The sequence below is a fragment of the Zychaea mexicana genome (genome assembly GCF_025766255.1).
Source record: "Zychaea mexicana strain RSA 1403 chromosome Unknown BDB00scaffold_30, whole genome shotgun sequence".
In the NCBI taxonomy this organism is placed as follows: Eukaryota; Fungi; Mucoromycota; class Mucoromycetes; order Mucorales; family Lichtheimiaceae; genus Zychaea; species Zychaea mexicana.
The window spans coordinates 3353-22792 of NW_026516693.1; the positions used below are offsets into that span (position 1 = coordinate 3353).

The 19440-nt window shown below is 37.1% G+C and overlaps 5 protein-coding genes across 5 annotated transcripts; 2 read left to right on the plus strand and 3 right to left on the minus strand.

Moving 5' to 3' along the window:
• Positions 1-4764: 4764 nt before the first annotated feature.
• On the plus strand, positions 4765-5367 carry BDB00DRAFT_787337 (uncharacterized protein; the record flags this gene model as incomplete). Its single annotated transcript, XM_053120692.1, has 2 exons — positions 4765-4785; positions 4909-5367. The coding sequence occupies 2 exons, from the start codon at positions 4765-4767 to the stop codon at positions 5365-5367; spliced, it is 480 nt and encodes a 159-aa protein (XP_052980376.1).
• Positions 5368-5963: 596 nt separating this feature from the next.
• Positions 5964-6539, plus strand: BDB00DRAFT_762467 (uncharacterized protein; the record flags this gene model as incomplete). Its single annotated transcript, XM_053119332.1, has 2 exons — positions 5964-6192; positions 6253-6539. Coding segments are annotated over 2 exons (516 nt in total), but the record flags the coding sequence as incomplete, so codon positions are not given.
• Positions 6540-11588: 5049 nt separating this feature from the next.
• BDB00DRAFT_871641 (uncharacterized protein) lies at positions 11589-13389 on the minus strand (the record flags this gene model as incomplete). Its single annotated transcript, XM_053126848.1, has 6 exons — positions 11589-11615; positions 11740-12311; positions 12569-12623; positions 12733-12819; positions 12887-13036; positions 13138-13389. The coding sequence occupies 6 exons, from the start codon at positions 13387-13389 to the stop codon at positions 11589-11591; spliced, it is 1143 nt and encodes a 380-aa protein (XP_052980378.1).
• A 654-nt stretch (positions 13390-14043) lies between these two features.
• BDB00DRAFT_334405 (uncharacterized protein) lies at positions 14044-18056 on the minus strand. Its single transcript, XM_053116983.1, has 3 exons — positions 17443-18056; positions 14466-17315; positions 14044-14269 (listed from the first exon to the last, which is right to left on the minus strand). The coding sequence occupies exons 1-3, from the start codon at positions 17779-17781 to the stop codon at positions 14135-14137; spliced, it is 3324 nt and encodes a 1107-aa protein (XP_052980379.1). The 5' UTR covers positions 17782-18056; the 3' UTR covers positions 14044-14134.
• A 377-nt stretch (positions 18057-18433) lies between these two features.
• BDB00DRAFT_787340 (putative ubiquitin-conjugating enzyme E2) lies at positions 18434-19384 on the minus strand (the record flags this gene model as incomplete). Its single annotated transcript, XM_053120693.1, has 5 exons — positions 18434-18543; positions 18661-18808; positions 18883-18971; positions 19065-19160; positions 19294-19384. The coding sequence occupies 5 exons, from the start codon at positions 19382-19384 to the stop codon at positions 18434-18436; spliced, it is 534 nt and encodes a 177-aa protein (XP_052980380.1).
• Between the last annotated feature and the right edge of the window lie 56 nt (positions 19385-19440).

Here is a 19440-nt window from a genome sequence, read left to right on the forward strand (position 1 = left end):
AAGAAGTACCTTGGATTTCAAAACAGCGTTTTGAACAAGTCCTTGACGACTACTATGCAGGATTAGCCCCAAAATACCGCAAGAAGGCACTAGTCAAGCGCACTGACTACAACGATGCGGTTAAACACTTAAGCGTAAATAAAAACACTAACTATTAGAATAGCAAGGACAAAAGATAAATATACTAAAGCAACTGCTTGCGTTGTAGGGTGACAAAGAAGTTCGTAATTCAAACTTTCGATTCTGGATAAGGAAAACATTCATATTGTCCAAGATCGGTGACCATGACATTCTTTGCGAAAAGCTCACAACTGCCGCAAATAATATTGGACTCCCTGTGGCTATCAAAGAAAATATGTATAAAGTGTGTGTCGACGCACACATTGCTTGTCAACATAGTGCTCGTGATCCAACATATAATCAGGTTTGTTTTACCCCAGCAAATACTATGAAATATCGTGAAATACTAATTTGTTTCATCTTTCGAAGGTCAAGTCAAAGCATTCATTCATATGCACCAAGATAACAAGCGTGTCGTTTTAGGGTAGTAGGGTTTAGGGTGGTTTAGGGTTACATTGGGCAGTCTCGAAGAGACTGCCCAATGTTCATAGGGTTTAGTGTTTACGAGTTTATAGATGGAGCAACGTATGTGGTTTTCCTCGAACAAGCTGTTCGGGGAAAACCAATTATTTATGTTTTTTTGTGGAAGCTAGTGTATTGCAGATGTTGAATAAAGAAGATTGAGTTACTGATTTCTAATATTATTTATTGCGAAATTAGAGTATACATGGGAAAGAAAAAGAAAAAAAAAGCGCTTTAAGTTGAACCGGTTTGACTTCAAATTTAAAGTCGAACGCGTTTGACTTTAAATCGAACGTGATTTCATGTCAAACGGTAACATATACATGCCAAGACATTCGTGCATGAATTATTTTAATAAAAATTAGTTTGGCTATCCTAACATATTTCAGCTAATTAGTCATCTAGGGTTACTAGACTGCATTAAAATCATCATAACCATGGCTGGTCCCCTTTGGTTGTAAAAGTATCAGAACAATGGGAACATTTTACATTTGATATTATGGCCAAGTATAAAAAAATTAAAGCAAAAGAACAAAATTCGGCTAAAGCTTATATGAAAGCAATAAAAAGTTGGTCTTTTCTACTCTTTATTTGTAACACGAACTTTCTACTTTACATGGTGAGGCTACCATCTTAGTCAGTATCTGATGCATGAAAGAGCCAAGTCTACTGTGTAAAATAAAAACGTTGCAAAAACGGTCCTGCCAAAATTAAAAAGGTTTTTATTTTAAAAACTATTCAAAAACCCAGGTTGGAGCAAAATAGTTTTTATTTCGAGGTTTTTAAACAAAAACCATAATTTAAAAACGTCGGTTGGAGATGCTCTTAACCAAAATGACAAAGAAAATTGAGCTTATGAAATTTATTTTTTATCATTCGGCCAATTATTTTTACGGAAATGACAATTATTTTTGTGAAAACGCTAATTTCCATAGGTTTGGCTGTATGTTATATTTTTGTAAAGAAGCAAAAGGAAAAAAAAACCGTCAAAACCATCTGCTAATTTTAGTTACCAACTTGTGCCAAAAATAATTTAACCCTGTGACATTTATTTAAAATCCGATCAATTTTTTTTTGACTTTCGGCTAATTATTTTTTAGAAAACGCCAATTTCCATAAGCCTGACTGTATGATGATGCGCTACTCTTTGTTTGTTTGTGACGCAAACAACACATTTCTACTTTTAGAAACAGAAAAACGCAGAAAAAAAAAAAGAGAACTTAAACATGGAATTGTAGGAAATTTTCTGGTTCAACGGACCGATGAAACCATAGGATTTTTATCAATACCAGGATACTGACTAGGGGTCGCAATTGGACGGGTTGGGTCGGGTCAAGGGTCTGACCCGTTGACCCACAGGTCAAGAAAACACTGACCCGACCCGACCCGTTCAACCCGATGGGTCAAAACTCGATTGACGGGTCACTACTGATTTTGATTTGGTGACAAAGGAGGTGTCAATCAACCTGAGCTTGAGCACTGGAAGTGCAAAACTACATGTATACACAGCTCTCTAAGATGATGGCACACAAATTCCTAGCACTGCTAGCAATATCTACCTTTTGTGTGATTATTCTTAAAGGTAAAGGGTTTGTGCTATAGCAAAAGAAATCGTTTGCGCTCACATGCATTAAAGAAAGCATAATGGTTAAAGTGTGGTTAAAAATCGACCTCCTTTAAATGCCCCTAATCCTTTTCCCTTTTCCCTTTTCTTTTCATTTCTTCCTTCTTCTTTCATTTCTCTTTTCTTAATTCCTTCTACGTCTTTTGTCAAATCTCGTCTCTCACTGCCACTCTCTATTGTCTATTCTCATTGTACTATTGCTACTTCTTTACTTTGCTACTTCTTTACTACTATTACATATATTGCTTATAGCTTACTTATCTTACACTTTTGAATATAAAATATGATCCCACAATGAAAAAGAATATAAGTACGTTTTATGTTACAGTTCTATAGCAGACATATTGACAACTACATCTTTAATATAATGATCCTTTCCAACAAGAAAATTGAGTACTTGAATACAAGTACCTCATAGATATCATATGTATACACGGGTCACAACGGGTCAACGGGTCGGGTCAAGGGTTAGACGGGTTGACCCGCGGGTCAGAAAAGCATCAACCTGACCCGTTGACCCGTCCTCAACCCGCGGGTCGGTTTTGACCCATGGGTCAGATTGCGACCCCTATTATCAGTATACACATGTCCTACAATCTTCTCAATTTCATATGAATTACAGTGAACCCCCGCTTTTTGCAACAGCGGGAATACCATCAAAAAAGTTGCAAAATCTGAGGAACTGCAAAATGTGAATATGTTACATAAGTGGGATCGATAAGCTGGCAATCACATCTTTCCTTATTTGGTTTAAAAGCTCTTAAATAATAGAATACAATAGTGTATCTCTTTTGTCACTGGTTCGAGTCTCACTGTCTCTGAAGTTTGAGATAAATATACAATATATAAGGCTGAAGCGGGAAATTGCAGGTCCCGATTTCCAAGTTGCAATCTGCAAAAACCGAGGAATCTGCAATTTTACTAAGTGTTGAGCGGGAATCTGCTCAAAAAAGTTGCAATAAGTGGGGATCTGCAATAAACGGGGGTGCAAAAAGCAGGGGTTCACTGTACTATGTTCTATATTTCTCTGTTCTCTTTGATTTTTTCTCTTGCGTTTAGATGTATTATTTTCAGTTTCGTCCTCACTATCTATAGCCATATCTATTGATTGATTAATGTTAAGCTGTAGAAATTTCTGCTGCATGTCAACCATTTCATTATATTCAGTATTTACTTTTTGCTCATTTGAAAATACTAAGTCAAGTTTGTTTTTCTTACTTGGGAATTCAAAATCTTTTCCATACCATAATTTATGATGTGGTTGTACCTCTATATTATACTTATTTACAAATCGCCATATATTAGTAAGAATACAAGCAACACGAAACTGAATATTGTAATATCTTATATCGGTTATTTGCAATGCTGCACGATTATTATTAAACCGTTCAAATTTAGAGCCTAACATAGAGAACTGTGCTTCTATTGCTGAACGAAATGATCCAAACTTGTTATTAAAGTATGTCTCATTGATTGTTAACTTTTGTCCTGGTTTTCTTATGGGATGTAAAAAATTACGGTCATAAAAACTATATCCAGCATCTGTCGCATTATCTTTAAACTTTTGTATAAATAAGTTATATCCACCATCCATTCCTAAACAATCTGCCTCACTTGTTTTTTTATATAGTTTCATATTAATAAACATAGTACCATCATTTCCGATAGCACATTTTTCAGATACTGAAACATGTGTAATTATTTCATTCATATCCTGTATAACTTGTGTACGTACAGCTGGCCCTTTTAATTTATATGAATATAACTGTGAATGTGACTCATTTGGTTTATAATACTTTATTTTACTATCATGTCCATCAATAAATAGTGTAACATTCTTAAAACCATCTGGATTGTTTATTATTGCTGATAGAATGTGAATACGTGGTGATGAGAACATACTATCTAAATCTTGTTTTACCTTTTTATTCAATTCATTATAGTTAGTAATCCAGAACCGCTTATACAAATCATAAAATGTTGCATATGGCATAACAGTATGCATATCCTTTCCTGATACACCTGATACCATATGATATAATAATGCAAGTCCTTTTTCAATCTCGCGGTATGGCCCTGGATATTCAATATTTCCATATAAAACTGTAAGAAAATAAAATACAGGTATAAATCCAAATCTATGAAGTAATACATCCTTTATATCATTTATTGTATTATTCTTCATATCTTTAATAGCTGTTCTATGATTAAATCTATGTTGCATTTCAGGCCAAGATTTATCAAGAAAAGTCCATTTATTATCAATTAAATTTTTAATTTCAATATCGAGTTGTTCAGTGTGTTGTGTTGTGTTCATTTTTATTTGTTGTTATGTACTTTAAACAATCGCTCTTTTTTTCTCGTGGGAGGCTACCAATATAAATAAAAAAATTCAATTTTTATTATTTTTATTGTAAATCAATAATTATTTCGGCCACTGATGGTTATACCGGTCATAGTAATTTTATTATCTATATTACAGCTAGTAGATTATAATTGGTTAGACAACTAATAGTAGGACGCCAAAAGCAGACGTAACATACATACTATTGAATGTCATGTTTTACACGTTAAAATTGGTAAGTGATTTTCCCAAAACAAGAAGATCTATTTGTATCTAACAAACACTATTGCCAATAACGTACACAGGTGAAAATATTCTTGATCGCAAAGAATGTGGGTTTCCTTATCCTGCTTGTCAGAAAGATTTGAAGAATGGTGCAACGTTGAAGATTCATTTGAAAAAACATCAGTTATCTTGTGATTTCATCTTCGATTCCACGGTCGAGATTCCAAAAGATCTAGCTGTTCATGACACACCTGTGTCTGTTGCAACGAAATTACCATTTGTACAAGATGTACTCAAATCGCCAGCTCCCATTGACAATCATTTTCCGGCCAATACAAGCAACTCATCAGCTGATGTCTTGCCTCTCAATGTAGATGTGCGCTCAACAGATAATAGCGTTTTCGAATTGGACTTCGCTGTGCCTACTGAGCATGAACGTTTGATTTTCGAGAACATAGATGTGTCCTGTCGCTTTCACGATTTTCAACTCCAAGTCAAGAGAAGACTCAACGAAAACAAGCATTTGACGTTGGAAGAAAACGTTCAACATCTTTTGGCCCTTTCATCCATTCTTCTCTTGAAACCAGGCTGAACACATACGGATATACACGAACACATCACATTCAACCAATGTGAAAAGTTGCTGATACATATTCTAAACAGCAACGGTATCACCAGCCAGATGTTTCCTAGTGAAACAAAAGAAAAGCTTAAAGGAATTGTCCATAATCTGATTGACAATGTATCAAACATAAGCTCTTGCACATTCTAAAAACAGATAGATAATGTAAAAATTAACTGCTTAACCTCTTTAGAATATCGTTAACGATTCTGATCAATCCTTGCGTCTCGTTGCATCCTGCAAAATCGCATCATTGATTGAAGAAGATGCAACATTTAATACAACGAACAGGATTTTATTAGCCGTAAGAAATATGTAAGATTTAAAAAAGTAATAATGTATATGAGTCTAACACTTTTGTACAGTAGAGGCTCTTCCCCGTTTTGTCATTGAAGATGGACCACAAGAAACAGAGCTAATCACCCGGTATCTTCAAGCCGCTCTTGTACCTTTGTTTGAAAACATCGATAAGCATATTCTTTTTCGATGGTAATGAGGTGTACCTGAAATTGATAAAATGTAACCAGACTCAGCTATTAATCTCTAACTTAATTCCACATAATAGGACATCTATTAGTGATAATGACAAGGTTATTATGTTACGACCAGATGCGTCGATTAATGTTGTGTACGGTGCCGCACTAGATCAAAGATTAGGCTGCAGTGAAATCAAATCTCAGTATCAAGCACTAAATCATCGGCTCACTGGATTGGATCTCATTCGCGTCGCACGTTTAGCGAAAGCCGCCTCAGACAAGTATAAAGCTATCGCCACGTTTGCCTTTACTGTTGTTGGTAAGTCTTTGTTATGTCCAAAGAGTTGATTGTATTTTTAATAATTCTTTTGGAATACAGGTAATCACGTAACTTTTTACGTTTTGCATCGTGCCAAGGCTAATATATATACCATGAGTGAAGTCGAACATATTCAATTGGCCTTAAAGCTTGCTCATATTCCCCTATTTATTGCTCAATCGAGCAAAATTGCAAAAATTATATCAAGCTTTGAGCATGTTCTTAATTGCAGTACTCATCATTACGACGATCATCCACCAACTCTAACTGATCACATGTTATTGCAAGCAATTAATTCCAAAACATCATGCAAAAGAAAATCCATCTCTTCTCATTATAATCATTGAAAACAGTTATGAATAAAAGGCATATCTCCTTTCTTATCGAAAATGCATTTATAAAATATACTTGGTGTCGTATTTAGGTATTTCTTGCTATTAGGTTGCACCCGTATAATATAATCTCTTAAATATTCATTAATGTAATGCATTTGTTATATTAGACAGTGATTTACAGAGGCTCTATTTAGTAAAAATTATATTTATATACTATAGAGTCAGAATTTAACAAGGAGAAATAATATAAAGATAAACTCGACTTTACTTTCTAAGTTATATAAAAATCGATGCTTATACTCCAATTTTTTTTATTTATTTTTTTGACTCTCAGTATGTTTTTTTACAGTCTCCTCACATAAGAGAATTAATCCTTATCCTTATGTTTAATAACAAAATTATGAAACCTACTACATTTAATAGTTTAAATATAGTTATTAGAAACATTATAATAATAATCTACATATATAAAAATAATTAATTTAATACATAATGCTTTTGGTTTTAAAATAATCTTTTAATATTTGTTTTTCATTGAAATCTTTCTCATTTACCTAGGAATTATCTGTTTCATCATAATCTTTCCACTTAACAAGAAATTCATATTCATTATTTTTACTTAATTTATGTTCTATAACTGTTTCAATTTCATAAAAATTATTATTTTTGTTAATTTCTCTAATTAAATTTAAATTAATTTTTCTTTCACTTTTATTTTTCTTTTCTTTATTTTCTATTAATATTTTTATATTCAGGGAAGTCTATATCTTCATTATTATCAATTATATGATTATTAGATTCTTCATTATTATTATTATCATCATCAATAATTATATTATCACTTTCTAATGATAAATCTGATAAATCTTTTTGTAATTCACTCATTATTTTAATTTTTCTATTTGCTTTATCTCATTATTTAAAATTATATCTATTAGTTTTTCATCAGTAGGAAATTCAAAGTTTTTTTCAGCCCATAGCTTATGGTGTTCTCGTGTAATTATATTGAATGTATCTGTAAATAATTGTATATTTTTAAGTAAAAATGCTACTTTTATATGTAAGTTAATATATTTATAATCATCTGTTTTTAATGTAGAGTTATTATTAAAAAATCGTTAAAATTATTTCCTAATTCACAAAAGTGGTTTTCTATAGCTGACCGAAAACTTCCAAATACATCATTAAAATGTTTTTCTTGTATATTCAATTCTTCATTAGGATCTTTTCTAATAGGATAACAGAAATTATTATTACTTAATGAAATATGTTTCTTTTTACATAAGTCTTCAAACTGTTTAATAAATAATGTGTAACCACCATCAATAGCTAAAACATCTCTTTTATCCATTTTCGCATATAATTTCATATCTAAAAACATACCACCATCACTACTAACTCCACATAGTTGACTATCAGAAACTGCAATTATAAAATTATTAATATCTGTTAATACTTGTGTTCTTAAACCTGATGTTTTTAATTTATATGACCATCGTTTTTGTGCAGAAATGTCAGGCTGATCATATTCAATAGTATTATCATGACCATCTAATAGTAATGTTATATTTTTAAAATTTTTAGGGTTTTTTATTAATGCAGAATTAATTCTTATTTTAATATTAGAAAACATATTTTTTAGATATATATCTACATATTTATTCAAACTATCATAATTTGTTATCCAAAATTCTTTATAAAATTTATAGAATGATGTATATGGTATATTTCGTTTCATATCTTTAGATGTAATACCTGATACAAGATGATATATTAAATATAACCCTTTTTTAATTTCAAAATATGGTGAAGGATAATCCTTATGTGTATATAATTTAGTTAAAAAGAAAAATACAGAAGTATATCCTAGCTTTTGTAATAATTCTTTCTTAATTCCATCTATTTCTTTAATATATTTCAATTCTGTTCGATGCTTATAATTATTTTGTTTTTTCTTCCAATTTTCATTTATAAATCCCTATTCATTTATAATTAATTTATCTATCTCTTCCTGTAATAATGTTTTATATTTTAAAACTTCTTCTTTATTTAGTAAGCTATTATGTTCATCAAATACCATTTTGAAAATTTATAATAAAAACCGTCCTTTTAACTTATTTACAAAGCAATTAGGAAAAACTTATAACCTTAGGTAAAAACCAGAATTAAATATCTATATAATTATTATTTATCTTATATTTTGATATCTAATTCATATAATATAATAAAATTCAATTTTATAAAAAAAAGTATGTAAAATTATTTTATAAGATAAATATTAGGTCATTATAGTACTGATAATTATATATAATAAAAAGAAGTATAAAGTTATTTTGAATTTTTCAAAGACAAAAAATGTTATTTTTTTATTGAAATTCATGAACCTTTCTCTAAGAGAAAGAACCACAAAGAGTCGTGGTACAAGTTTTTTTACAACTTACACCTTATAAACTATCAACCGCTTTGATTTATATTCACAATAAATAAATAGAATTGTTCCTCCATAGTAATAAATGTAAATAGGTTTTATATATTAAATTGATATTCATCTTAAAAAAATTTCAAAATCTGAAAATTATATATATTTATAAGAAATTATTATTAAGTCATTGATAATATTAAACAATCAAATATGATATATTTAATAGTTCAAGTTTAATCCCTATAAGCTGGCATGTTTTTTTACAGTCTCCTCACATAAGCTGGCATGTTTTTTACAGTCTCCTCACATAAGCTGGCATGTTTTTTTACAGTCTCCTCGTATAAGCTGGCATGTTTTTTTACAGTCTCCTCACATAAGCTGGCATGTTTTTTTACAGTCTCCTCATATAAGCTGGCATGTTTTTTTACAGTCTCCTCTAGGGGTCGCAATCTGACCCGCGGGTCAAAACCGACCCGCAGGTTGAGGACGGGTCAACGGGTCAGGTTGATGCTTTTCTGACCCGCGGGTCAACCCGTCTAACCCTTGACCCGACCCGTTGACCCGTTGTGACCCGTGTATACATATGATATCTATGAGGTACTTGTATTCAAGTAGTCAATCTTCTTGTTGGAAAGGATCATTATATTAAAGATGTAGTTGTCAATATGTCTGCTATAGAACTGTAACATAAAACGTACTTATATTCTTTTTCATTGTGGGATCATATTTTATATTCAAAAGTGTAAGATAAGTAAGCTATAAGCAATATATGTAATAGTAGTAAAGAAGTAGCAAAGTAAAGAAGTAGCAATAGTACAATGAGAATAGACAATAGAGAGTGGCAGTGAGAGACGAGATTTGACAAAAGACGTAGAAGGAATTAAGAAAAGAGAAATGAAAGAAGAAGGAAGAAATGAAAAGAAAAGGGAAAAGGGAAAAGGATTACGGGCATTTAAAGGAAGTCAATTTTTAACCACACTTTAACCATTATGCTTTCTTTAATGCATGTGAGCGCAAACGATTTCTTTTGTTATGGCACAAACCCTTTACCTTTAAGAATAATCACACAAAACGTAGATATTGCTAGCACTGCTAGGAATTTGCGTGCCATCATCTTAGAGAGCTGTGTATACATGTAGTTTTGCACTTCCAGTGCTCAAGCTCAGGTTGATTGACACCTCCTTTGTCACCAAATCAAAATCAGTAGTGACCCGTCAACCCGAGTTTTGACCCGTCGGGTTGAACGGGTCGGGTCGGGTCAGTGTTTTCTTGACCCGTGGGTCAACGGGTCAGACCCTTGACCCGACCCGACCCGTCCAATTGCGACCCCTAGTCTCCTCGTATAAGCTGGCATGTTTTTTTACAGTCTCCTCACATAAGCTGGCATGTTTTTTTACAGTCTCCTCACATAAGCTGGCATGTTTTTTTATAGTCTCCTCACATAAGCTGGCATGTTTTTTGCCGTAGAGGGGATGAAAGATATCGTAAAGGACTCTCCGAGCCGTGCTTTTTTATTTGAAAAAATTTGAACTAATTTCTAAACTACTATTCTTTATAACTTTCTAAGCAAACTATTGTTACTTTTTTTTTTATATGAAGTCTAGAATTTTCTTATACCATGGGGTGGGTTCATTTGGGTTGGGTTTTACCATATCTTTCGTCCTCTCTATGGCAACTGCCGTATTTGGACCGGTTGAAGAAAAAAAACCCATTTTCTGATTGCTAAAAAAAAGTTTACTGGACAAAAAGTTTCCCTTGCAAATATCCTTGTCCTGTTTCAAATATCGCTGTCCCAATTTTTTTTTGATTGGCCCAACCTATTTTCTTCAGCGGTAAAGAGTTGGCACAATAAAAAAAAACCACCCTTTTGGGAAAATTAAACCACTCATTAGATGAATCAAAACCGCCTTTTGGAAAAATCAAAAGCATCCTTTGGGAAGCTTTATTGGCCACACTTTTTTTTTAGAAAACCGCCCTTTGGCGTTGGAACGACTGTATATTAGAAAGGTGTCTTATTATAACAATTAATAATTTGGCGCTTAGAATGATTACAGAAACCATTAAGGTCACTGATGAGTATATCATTACAAGCATCAGTAATTCTACTAGACGGATTTTCTTCATTCATTAGTCTGTCACGCTTCATCTTCCCTTTGACTATTGCCCAAAACTGTTCAATAGGGTTCAATTCAGGCGAGTAGGGAGGCAGATACATTACTCTGTAACCCTTACTTTCGATCTTTCTTATCATCAGCTTAGACTTATGAATAGAAGCATTATCTAGAACTATATAACTTCCTTTAAAAGCTTCTTCGGCATCCAGTACAGCAAGAACTTCGTTCATGAACTTAACGAAATGAGCAGTTGTTGTACCTTTCTTTACTGAATTATTATCAGCAGAATCGTCGTTAACCTCTGTATTCTCTCCACTAATCTCAGTTGCTGGTCTTTTTTTCCCATTATTAGCCTTTTTTTTTTTTTAGCAGCCTCAATTTCTTTTTTTGGTGGTGGTTTTCTGATAGCAACGTGAATAATGCTAGAGGAGTGAATGGCACCAGTCATTGTATGTGTTGGTGCTCTGGTTTGTGGTTGCTTTACGATGGCCTTTTTTCCACTTTTCGATCTGGCCCAATTGAGTCTCATGTTGATGTGGAAACCGGCTTCAGCTATAAAAATACAATTTTTTGTAAAATCTAGATCAGAATCTTTCCATTTCATAAACCATTCGAATCGTGTCTGGAGATTCTCTGCTGAGTTTCTAACTTCAGGTTCGAAATATGGCTTTTTTACAGTGATAAGCATGGTATTACGTGAATGGTTGTTCATTTGTGATTTTGAAATGGTGAAGCCTTCGAATTGTTCAGTCAAGCTATTTATAATATCGTCCGCAAATATCTGAGGGTCGTTGTCAAGTAGCTTGGTAATGTACTCGTTATGCTCAGTTGTGAATGAGCTTTTTGGACCACTGTTTTTTTCACTATTTTTATACGGCACTCCTTCCGTTTCTTCATAAATGTGCCACCAATTCAGTGCAGTACGGTACTTCACGTTGAGTTCTCTTGCAACTTTAGCCACTAAGCCACGCTCCTGCGGTTGCTCAAGCATACGGTCGATAAACGATTCTCTGGTCGTATCACTATAAATACTGTATGACTTGATTGATTTAGTCAAATTACTAGATTTCATCGGCTTCGTAACTGATGGTTCACCAGTAGCTTTTTCGGGGCGTTTAGCACTCAAGTAAGTTTCTCGATTGGTTATTGTTTCAAGAACTATATTGGGATCGTCAATTTGTGTTAAAACATCTTCCATTGGATCGTAAACTTTTTCTCCATGTTCATTGAAAAGGTTTTCTTGTCCATCTTCATAAAAAAATGTAGTCATTGTTATGTTATATTTTTATAAAGAAGCAAAAAGGACAAAAAAAACCGCCAAAAACATCTGCTAATTTAGTTACCAACTTGTGCCAAAAATAATTTAACCTTGTGGCATTTATTTTTTAAAATCCGATTCCAATTATTTTTTAGAAAACGCCAATTTCCATACAATGGAAATGTGACGGAGCCGAGCAAAGATGGTCGCTCGCTTGACCTCTCATAAACACGCAGTCCAACACTACCCTCTGAATCTTCAAGAACAGCATGCGCAGGGTAGCCAAAATAATGGTCGATGTTCTGCATTCAAGTTTCAATATTTAGTGTATTTTGATACTTAAGTAGATGTAATATGCAAAACATTAATTAAATGCCAAGCAACGAAGATAACGTATTATGCGATCTTTACCTTTTTGAACAAGATCTCGCTTGAAAAGTACACAAGCTTCCTATAATGGATTAATGCCTGTGATATGGGATCGGAGCCAGGAGATGCCTACAAATATTATATACATCAATCAAACAGTAAACAGGCATATTTTTTGAGGGAATTCGTAACATACATGTAATATTTGGACATCCATAGCAGCAAACTGATTGGCAGACGAAGCTGATGCTTTTGTTGTTTCATCAGTCTCCAAAACAACTACAATATTGGCCTGCGTCTTTGCGATAGTTTGAAGCGAATAAATTGAAACGACAGTCGCATCAATCTGTGCATATATTCTGCCATGTTAAAGTTGTTGCTGTTATTACTGTGATAGTAAAGCTTTTCATTGCTGTCGGGTTGCTTCTTGTACTTCATTATTCTTACCGAGCTCGCATCGGTTACCACGGTAACGAATGCCTTGTTCCTGTAATAGTCTGTGTTGTGATAGGGATCGGTATTAACAGCAGGATAAGACTCTTCTTGCTGGCTAGGGGTACCATCGTAATACGTTTGTGGTGATGATGCTGTTTCGGCAGAGACAGACTCTCGTCGCGCATGAAATGTAGTTGCTGTGAGATTTGCAGACACGTAGACTAGAATTACGACTAATGAAAAGCAAGAGTCCGAGCAGACCATGATTCATCCGCTTGTGAATGATAGCCATGATTGTTTTAGATGGCTGTAGAGTATCGAATTTAAGCAAGAAAGAAGGAGGAGGATGGTTTCTCTTTCTTTATAGAATAATTAATGTTATACTTTGGCAAGGGGAAAAGAAGAAGAAAAAGAAGGGGAATATTCAAAAAACAAGCGGGGCGTAGTAATAGCGGTAGAAGCAGAGAGTAGTATAAAGTAAGTTCAAACAACACCCGTGATTGGATTTGGGTTACTGATGATAGGATGGTGATGTGTGTGCGTGTATACAGAGAAAAAAGAGGAGGAAGAGAGACTAGTGACAGACTAAACTGAAAATGGCATTTTTAACGGCACTCGTCCGATCATAGACTTTAGCACTCGCACCCACTCCTCGCTTTCCCGAGCTTCGTCGCAGACGCAATCCAGGTACGTGTCAGGGAAGGTGATGCGGAAAAATCCTCGGGCTGTTTGTTCCACGATTGTGTTTGACTGGAACACTCGGTTATCGGGTATGTCCACCAGCGTGACAATGACCTGGTCCGAAGCCGCAACCAGACGAAGCGCATCTGCAATATCGTGCTGGCCTAGTGGTTCAAATGAAGATGCAGCTGCCTTTGATGCGAACGCGATCAGTTGACTGCCAATCAGACGGCAATAGTGTCGCTCCCACAGCTGCATGCATGGATAACATTCATTTAACATGTCCGTGTTTTAGGTCAATGAACTTGTTGAGCTCGGAAATATGGGTTCATCCATCGTTTTCTTCTGTATTTACCTGTGAGCTCTCCTTGCGCGTGGAAAGATATCCGCTGTGCCAGCAAGTTTGGTGCCATTGGCGAATACGTAGTGCCAAATCACATTCTCGTAGGCTTCTTGGAATTGGCTATAGGTATCATGACGATCCAGATAAGAACACCATTAAAGAATAAAGGCAGGCAATAAAGAATGACAAAAGTGAGGGTGGAGAAGCAAGATCATCAAGTGAGATGGTTTGGAAATAGGTTAGTGTGTCTCAGTAGATAAGGTAAAAATGCACGGGATAAATCTCAAGGAGAGTTATTGGAAATCACAATACTTACAAGGGATGGATCAGACACGGGCAAATACAGCATTTCGACGTTGAGGCTACCAACCACCTTGAGCACGTCCTCTTCACCACGCAGCTGCCGCTGTCGTTCCTTGGATGACCGGGCATACCACGAATTGAAGCAGTCAAAACTGGCTACATATGATTTCTGATTACAAGCTTGGATCATATGTCCCAAGGCAAATCGTGATTGACCTATCGAACCATCGTCGAAATGCACATAGCCGTTGATCGTTTCGCGCTGCTTGCGAGCCGAAGTAAGCCATTTCGTCAATCCTGTTTTCGGTCGAACATGAACATCAGGCCGTACATGCAGTGATACAGTAATGATCATGTTTGGCTGGGCATCGACGATACACTCATAGTCAAAAGCTACCTTTTGGCCAAGCGCTTCGTATCGTGACATGTATTCAAAATGTCCGTCGCTCACCACACAGCGTGCATAAGTCGTTTCTTTGGGTAGCGGTAAAAGAAGATCCTCCGCGGCACTGACACGGACATACAGTTTGCCGAATGCAGATGTAGATTGGCCAGGGCTGGTCTCGACAGCAGGCAATTCGAGTTTCACGCTTTGAGGTCGACCAGTAAGAAAATCGTCATATTCGTCCGATGGTGGCTGTTCGGGCTGCAGTCGATGAGATACGTATCGCGACGTCGTTCCAACCGATACGCTACCGTAATTTTCTCCAACCAGCATAGATTCGCGTTGCAATTGCTTATGACGTTCGTCTTGCCGACGATTGTCAAATGTTACCAAGTTCTCATCAGTCATCTGCTGCTGCTGCTTTTGCTTTTGCTGTTGCTGGTCATAATGATCGTAAACCACAGTAGTCTCGTCGGTCGTTTGTAAGTCGTCGTCCAAAGTAGTATCTTGCTGTTGTACCACATTCTGTCGGTTGAGCTCGTAGTTGTCAATGTCCTTGATATCTTTGACGTTGTCGATAGATGGTCTGTTCAATCGAGGAGGCGATGTCGGTGGTGGAGGCCATGTATCCACACTTTCTGCGCCAAGGGATCGACGTTGTTGTGGGCTGAACGAGGCTGAAGGCTCACGTGATTCAATTGACGCCTCATCAACAGAATTTGCATCACCAGACTGTTGTTCTTCAAGAGATAATGCTGGTGCTGATGGTGCTGACTGGTGGACGCTTTGCAAAGTCATGGTTTCGTTTGAAGCATTACTAGTATCATCGTCATCATGCTGCTCTTGCTCTTGCTGCAAAGACGACGATGAGGATCTTACTGGTTCTATGCCCTTATCACTTTTGTCCGTTGCGTCTTTTGGCAACTGATCGTCGTTGTTTTCCCTGGCGGTCGTATGAACGTCGCCGGCAACAATGCCATCGCTTTCATCGTCTACATCATCGACAGTCACCTGCATGGCTAACATAGACTTCCGAAGAGGTGATCGTTCCACCTGGTTCTCTGGATCAGCGGAGCGAGGTTTGGGCCTCAAAGAGTATCGCTTACCGCCTTCTTCATACCACTCCTCATTGCTATCAAACCATTGCTCGCTGCCTGCTTCGCTCTGAACGCTCATTCTAACCTCTTTGCTTTCACGATTTAGAACGTTGTCCCACGAATTGACACCCACAGACCAATGCGAGCGCTGACTGCCGCTCCATCGGCGCGATTCATCGCCTTCTGCTTGCGTGAGATGCTCTGATAGACGTCGTTGTTGTTGATTGAGCATATCGATCGTTTCCGATTGTGCGTCCTTTTCGGGCGATAGGGTATCATGATCAGCCTCGGTTTCTTCGGGTATCGGTTCGGTCTTCTCAGCGCCTTTAGTCGCAGGTGATAAGGGCAGCTCGGAGACATCATTTTCTCTGACAGATGGAATTGTGGTTGCTTCTTCATCAACTGCTGGGGGTGCCTCTTCTATAACGGATGCTTCAATGAATTTCTCATGAGAAGATGCTGGCACTGGTGACGGTGGTTCTATGTCGGTTGTCGACTTTAATGCTGTGTCTAATGAAGCACGCTTAACTGCAGGAGAGTCATCAGTGGCTTTTGTTGTCGTAGCTGCTGCTGCTGGTATCGAAGGCGGCAAAGAGGGCGACACGGGCGGAGCGGGCGATGCAGCACGTGAGGATGTTGGAGAAGCAGGTACAGGCGAGGAACCGCGCGAAGATGCGCGAGAAGACGGTCGCTCAAGTTCGCCTTGTCTGAAGACGCTTGACGACACAAACGATTTTGTCATAAGCGAGTTGATGACCTTGGAGTTTCTGCGGATGCCGTTCTCATCGTTATTGTTGTTGCCCGGCACCAGCAAATTGCTGTTACTCCCACTGTTGCTGTTGCTGCTGCTACTGCTACTGCTGCTTCCTGTCGTGGCAACGGGCAACGAGCTTTTCTTGCGTGGTTGCGGCTTCGACGATTGTTGCTCGGTCTGTTCGAACTTTTTAAACAACGGGTTGTTTTTGACAGCTGAACGTTTTGCGAGCAATGACAAATCTTGCTGTCGTCGTGTCTGCTGCCGTAGATCTTCTTGGCTGCCTTGTTTCTTTGAATCGCTAGCCGACTGTTCTGTCGCCATGGCGCGCAGTTGCTGAAACCGTTCGGACGGCGAATAACTCGATTTCAACTTTTGCTGCGCTGCTTTGTTATCGTTATTACGGATCTTTTGCTGCTGTTGTTGTTGCTGTTCTTGAACTGCGACTGGAGGATCAATGGCGATATCCTTGGGCGTACAACCTAAATCATTGGTGACAGTTGGCGAAGCACCACGTTCCGTGAGTTGTTTCACAATCTGATTTTGACCGAGAAAAGCTGCCAGGTGCAAAGTTTTGTTGTTACACGATCCCCACGATCGAGTATTCAAGTCTGCTTCGGTTGTATGCTACGAGCACGTGTGTTTGGTTGCAGCAGTATTGTGAATATACAGTTTGACGAGAAGAAAAAACCAAAGTCAGCAAATGTGCGTATGCATGTAATATAAACAGACAGGCAGTAAAATAGTAGCGAACCTGAATCAGATAGGATAGTAACCGAGAACGTTTTTGCTGTGCTATTGATAAGGTTGCTGTTTCATCGTCGTCAGTCGTCTCGAGATGATCTAGAAGCATGTAGGGAATGGCGGGCATATCACCGAGGTCAGGGCCAAGGACTTCGGAACGCTCGAGCTGCGCGAGTAAATGGGCATGTTCTGTGTCAACGTGGGTGGCATCCTTAACCAATGAGCACCATAGCAAGTCAGGGCACGACTGATAGAGTTGCTGGACGCGCTCCAAGTCGACATTGACAATAGCCCTGGTCCATTCCGCTAGATTGAGAAAAGGATCGGTCGGGGTAGTCGCGTCGTCCATGGCAACGCACACACAGAAAAATTATATATGTATTTTGAAAAGGAGTGGAGAGAGAGAGAGAGAGAGAGTAAAAGATTAGGTAAGTTGTGGTGGTGGTGGTAGTAGTAGTAGTAGTATTAAATTAAAATTGTATAAGCAAAAAAGATTTCATATTGAAGCTTGGTTTGGTAATCCACCAACAAGGTCGATAACTCAATTAGGGAACGGATCGTGCAAGAGGCACGCTTTGTGTGTTTTCTTCGGAGAACAGAGGAGAGTATGCATGTATATGACCTCACCGATTTTGGCTGAACGGGAAAGACAAATGATTACTATACGCTTCTATAACACTAACTACACATACATCACCAACTAACCAACTCATGCTATTATGAGTATCCACAATTTTTATTTTTTAATAACTGTCGATCCTTTCTATGGAGACTTAGTACTTCTAATGCTTTAGGTTACCTCGTTTAATGTAGCAGCGGAAATCAACCTTAACACCCACTCTATCTATTCTCTCATGCCATACCTTATTCTTTCTCAACACCCGCAAGACCCTTCTTATCTATCTATGTATACATACAAGAAAGCGAGTTTCGTTACACATCCAAAGACGTGAGGAATCCCATGCGTATATCTTACTTTATTATGCTTTTTTTTAGGTTTCTTATGCTAAAACATTATCGTACTGTATGCCCTTCAGTGCGCCACCTGCCAACGATCGCTTCACATTCGACGCGAATCCACTTCGGTTTTGTCTCAAGTCTTCTGCGGCCTCTAATATGTGGATGAATATATAATACACATCAGAATCAGTATACGCTTGTAAAAACATACTACAGCTAGTAGCAGATCCGCAACACCACAACCCCTCTCCATAATACACCAACAAACCTTTGTTCAATGGATCATCCGCGTTAGGTTCCAGGAACAGGTATTGCAAACCAACCAGGACAGAATGCAATGAAAGGACTGGTTTCCAGTCTTCACGCAGGATGTTTAAGCAGATATTTCCCTCGAGGTCGATGTTTGGATGATATATCTTTGCATATACAAAGTTAGCCCACTTCTTTTTTCTGCTTATGGCAAATTGATTATGCAGCTTTCAGTATCTACCTTTTGAGTGCAGTGAACTTTTGGTGGTTCGTGGGGGTAGTTGTTATTGATTTTGAAAGTGAAAGCAAACCGACCACCATTGTAAAGACCTAACAATAGTGCACCACAATAACAAATACACATATAAGTCATACGATACATTCACTTTTGCTTCACCCGAAAAGAATTCATTATATTCATACCTTCGTCTGGATTGATCTTCACGTTGAAGTTGAGAATGTCAGATGGATCAGGGAATTCTAGTTTGATAGTAGAAGGAATCTCCAACTCTGACAAGTCTATAGTATCATTGGGAAGAGGAATTTGTTTTTAAGTTGAACGCTGCGGAAAACGGATAGACAATCTTACAACCATACACCCATACAAAATCTGACCATAAGATATACGTGAAGAAGGAATGTGTTCCTTTACCTTTCTGCACACGAATCTGAGCAGCACTTGTCTTTGGTTTCTTCTTTTCGGCGGCGGCCTCCTTGGCCTTCATGTTCCAGATTTTAATCATTGTGTCTTGTATAATAAAAGGACTGGGTTGGATAAAGAAAGGAAGAATACCTGCGC